Raw genomic sequence first — 4762 nt, 5'->3', positions numbered from 1 at the left:
GAAGTCACTTTTAACAAAGTATTAAGCATGTAGAAAAAACACTAACTCCAAAACATTGTTTTCAAGCACTTCTTTGAGCTTGTCTGATACTGAAATGCATTTTGATATGTCCCTATGAACAAAAAACTCACAATGATCAAAAACAGTAAAACACCCATGCTGAAATGGCATTTCTGAGCTTGCCTGATGATGAAAAAAGCATTGTATATGTCATTATCAGTAAAGTCTAAAGCTGCGTCCGGAATCGCATACTTCCATACTCAATAGTACGCGAAATGAGTACGTGAGAGCGGTTAGTATGTCCGAATACATAGTATGCATAAAGAGAAGTACCCGGATGACCTACTTCTTTGGCAGCCATGTTTGAGTATGCAAGCGATGCACACTTGCGGTCCGCTAATGTATCCCATAATGCAACTGGAGCTGCGTAGGCGTTCGAAGCGGAAGAAGAAAGAAGAAGAAAGATGGCTGAAAACGCGAGCTGCGTCCGGAATCGCATACTTCCATACTCAATAGTACGTGAAATAAGTATGCGAGAGCGGTTAGTATGTCCGAATACATAGTATGCATAAAGAGGTACGCGAGAAGTACCCGGATGACCTACTTCTTTGGCAGCCATGTTTGAGTATGCAAGCGATGCACACTTGCGGTCCGCTAATGTATCCCATAATGCAACTGGAGCTGCGTAGGCGTTCGAAGCAGAAGAAGAAAGAAGAAGAAAGATGGCTGAAAACGCGGAGTCCTCTGTGTACAAGTGTAAGTAAGATAAACAAAAAAAATTTTTTATTATTGTGTACAACCCTAAATAACGTTATGATTAGCTTTATGTAAAACGACAGAATTGATTTTGTCTGATTTTAAAATTGTTATACACATTATCTGTGAGTTTTTAACTCAGCCAAGGTTATTGTTGTACACCCGAGAAATATAATCCGATAACGCATGTGCTAGGATTAACGTCGGTGCTGGTAGATTTACATCTTGTCATTCTGGTAGGACAATAAAAGCGATATACTACTTTTTATTCAATGTATTTAACTACATAGTGTTGTACAACTTTACATGTGTACTTAATACATGTATTTTAATACTTGCATACTTTAATACTTGCTTACTAAAATATAATATAATAATATACTATAATATGAGATATATAATATACTATAATATATATATATATATATATATATATATATATATTATGTTATATAACATATTATATTATGTATATATATATATATATATATATATATATATATATATATATATATATATATATATATATATATATATATATACTGTATATTATATAACATAATATAATGCATTAATATATGGGCCAAACTATCCTTAAACATATCTAGCTTTGGGGTTGTTGAGGCTAAATATTCATGATTGTTGTAATGTTGCTGCACAGTCACACTAGCCATCTCTTTTTAAAGTAATGTTTGATATTGCAGGGTCTGATGAAGACACAAAAAATCTTATCCGGTGGAGAGTGGCCAACCAGGCCCTCTTCACCGGAAAACGGAATGCAGCCGTTCGAGGGTTTGAGTAAGTAACTGTTTGTTTGACGTAACACAAAATTTGTGTTACATCTTATGCATAATATTAATTACAAAGGGTGGTATAAAGACAAGTTTTAGTATTTAAGTTTTGCTAACTTTTTCAAAGCATTAAAAACTTTTAATGACCAAACTTTTTTGAAGCAGTGTATGCTATATACATTAATAACTGTTATGTGCATTATATTGTAGAGCCTTTGTGTTGGAGAACAGAATGCAGGGGAAGGTGACTCCCACTTATGTGAAGAGGAAGTGGGAGAACCTCAAACAAAAATACAAAGTAAGCTTTGTTTGTTGGTAAGATCAGTAAAAATATCAGAAAATATTTGTAATACAAGTTAAGGTCCTTGTACTGTGTTTATGAATCTTGTAGGAACTTAAGTGTCCACCTACTGGGGTAAGTACAGAGGGTGGTGAAGTAACAGCAGCATCCTGGAAATGGTACGTGGATATGGATGAGGCAATAGGTGGGAGACCATCAGTTAGCCCACTGACCCTTATTTCCTCATCCGGCCAGGATGCTGCTGAAGCTTCACCATCCTCGAGAAGCATGGAAACCCCAGCCAAAAAGAGACGAGTGGAGACAGATTTTGTTGCATATCTGAGAGAGATGGAAGAAAGGGAAAATGAGAGGCAGATAGAAGCAGCAGAGAAAGAGGAGAGAAGATGGAGAGAGGCTGAGGATAGGGAGGAAAGAAGAGAAAGGGAAAGAATAGAACGAGAGGAGAAGAGGGAGCAAGAGGCGCGCGAGAGAGAGGAAAAGCGAGAGCGAGAGACACGAGAGAGAGAGGAGAGGAGAGAGCAGGAAGCAAGAATGAGGGAGCAAAGGAGAGATAGGGAGGCAAGAGAGAGAGAGGAAAGGTTTATAAAAATTTTAGAGATTCTAATAAAAAAATAAATAGTTGAAAATCAAAAAGTGTTGTAGTGTTATTGCACGTTGTGAGAAAGAAAATGTGTTGGCAATTAATGGAAATAAAGGATTTTCTTTTTAATTTAACATTAATTAAAAATAGAAAAAGTGGTAAAATTGGAAATTGTAATTAAAAAAATATTCAAGAAATGAAAAATTTTGCTAAGAAAGTTTTACTTTTAAATAATGCATAAACTGTAAATGTAAATAGACAATCAAGAACTGTACAACTAAACGTAAAAACAAACAACATGAACCTATTAACAAAACATTTTTCTAAACATAGTCATGCTCATAAAGAGCTGGTATGCGGTGCTGTGGTGCTGAGACAGCTGCAGCTAGACGCTTTCTTGCATCTTCACCTGACGTAATGTCATTTATTACAGGCTCTGGTTGGTCAACATGTACCTCTGTTAATTCTGGCTCAATGTCTCCATGAGCGATACAGAGGTTGTGGAGCACCGCACAGCATGCAACAACCTCCGGGGCGAAGACAGGGCTCACCTCAAGGGCTTTAAAGAAAATGGAACGCCAACCTGTCTTCATCATTCCAAAAGCCCTTTCCACCACATTCCTGGCCTTGGACAGTTTGCTGTTAAAACGAGCCTGTACAGGGTTCTGCACAGGCTCTCGATAGGGGGTCAGGAGCCGGATGGGCGTGTTAATGCAGGGATAACCCCCATCCCCAAGAACGTATAGGCTGTTCTTTAGTACCCTTGCATCATGAACCGACCCAGGGTAACCAACAAAAATGTCTCTGAACTTCCCCAGGTGGTCACAGATGGCTTGAAGCTGAATTGAGTGGAACAGCTTCCTGTTTAGGTAGCACTGTGCGTTGGCAGAAGGGGGTTTTATACGAATGTGGCACCCATCAATAGCACCAACTGCCACTTTAAAACATTCGGATCCGGCCAAGTGGGCAAACCCAGCTCCTACACACTCTAGTTCATCACCAGTTGGTAGGGTGATGATCCTCCTGACTAGCCCTCTGACAGCCCTACTCATTCTGTGTACAATGTCGTGCACAGACGATTTGGGTATGGCAAAGGCTCATGACACAACACGATAAGATGCTGCATGTGCCAGCCAATAGAGGAACACCAACACTTCAATGTCCCTGCTCCACCCATGATCAGCTTCAGTTTTTAATGAAGTGATGAGTGAGGCGATGGTGTCCCGGGAGAGACGAAGGTCAGCCCTGAGGTCTGCACCACTAAAATACAGCTGCAAGATAGGCACAGCTGTGTTCAGGTTGCAGTACGATCTCGGGTTCACATGCTGTAAAATAAATGTACATAGTTTAGTTTTTGTTCTTACTGGTTTTGCATTGTTTTATTTATTATTATTATCATTATTATTATTGTTATTATAATTGTTTTTATGTTAACTATCTAAAATAAAATCAATGTGTGTTGAACTTCAATCTTCACTCATAAGTTTTTTGTCCTTTTTCGAAAAATTATTCTACCATAATTATTAAGAAGAAGAACCTTTATTGTCATTATACTTGCATACAACGAAATTTAGTTAGACACTCTCCGAAAGATAAAAAGAAGAAGCAAAGTATTTACATAAGCATATGGTTATTTAAAAAGAGGCAAACATATTTACATAAGCATATGGATATTTACACAATAACCAGTACAATCTAAAGTATGGATTTCAAGATAAATAATAAAATAAAATATGGGTGAATATGTAAAGTGACTGTGCTGTGTGGAGATACCAGTTCAGTTTCAGAAATGATTTATGTTGAGTGAGAGAATGGTTGTATGAAGATGTGCAAATACGCAATGTTCAAGTTCACAGTCTATGAGGTGTTGGGAGGGGTGATGGAGGCCACAGCTCTTGGAAAAAAGCTGTTTCTCAGTCTGTTCGTGTGTGCACGAATAGCTCTGTACCGCCTCCCAGATGGTAGCAGGGAGAACAGATAGTTCCCAGGGTGTGTTGCATCCTTACTGATGCTGTCGGCCTTGTTCTGTAAACGGCTGTTGTAAACACTGTCCAAGTTGGGGAGTTCGGTCCCGATTATACGTTCCGCCGCTCTGACCACCCGATGTAGGTCCTTCCTCTCTGAGGCTGTGCAGCTGGAGTACCACACAGTCATACAGTTGGATAGGACGCTCTCGATGGTGCTGCGGTAGAAGTTCATGTGTCAGATCTATCATTTTGTCATGTTTTTTTATTGTATTAGTCTAATCATGGTAACTAATCATGGTAATGTTACTGTTGCTAAAAAGGTTAGTAGTACTTACATTATTTCTGAGGTAAAAAATCTATAATTTTC

At 38.4% G+C, this 4762-nt stretch overlaps 1 protein-coding gene across 1 annotated transcript; it reads left to right on the top strand.

The window, feature by feature from the left end:
- The first annotated feature begins 667 nt into the window (after positions 1–667).
- Positions 668–2463, top strand: LOC134310651 (uncharacterized). Its single transcript, XM_062992284.1, has 5 exons — positions 668–760; positions 1461–1554; positions 1758–1845; positions 1939–1962; positions 2083–2463. The coding sequence occupies exons 1-5, from the start codon at positions 670–672 to the stop codon at positions 2461–2463; spliced, it is 678 nt and encodes a 225-aa protein (XP_062848354.1). The 5' UTR covers positions 668–669.
- The last annotated feature ends 2299 nt before the right edge of the window (positions 2464–4762 follow it).

Source organism: Trichomycterus rosablanca, chromosome 3 (genome assembly GCF_030014385.1).
Source record: "Trichomycterus rosablanca isolate fTriRos1 chromosome 3, fTriRos1.hap1, whole genome shotgun sequence".
Taxonomy (NCBI): Eukaryota; Metazoa; Chordata; class Actinopteri; order Siluriformes; family Trichomycteridae; genus Trichomycterus; species Trichomycterus rosablanca.
This window is presented reverse-complemented; position numbering and strand designations above follow the sequence as displayed.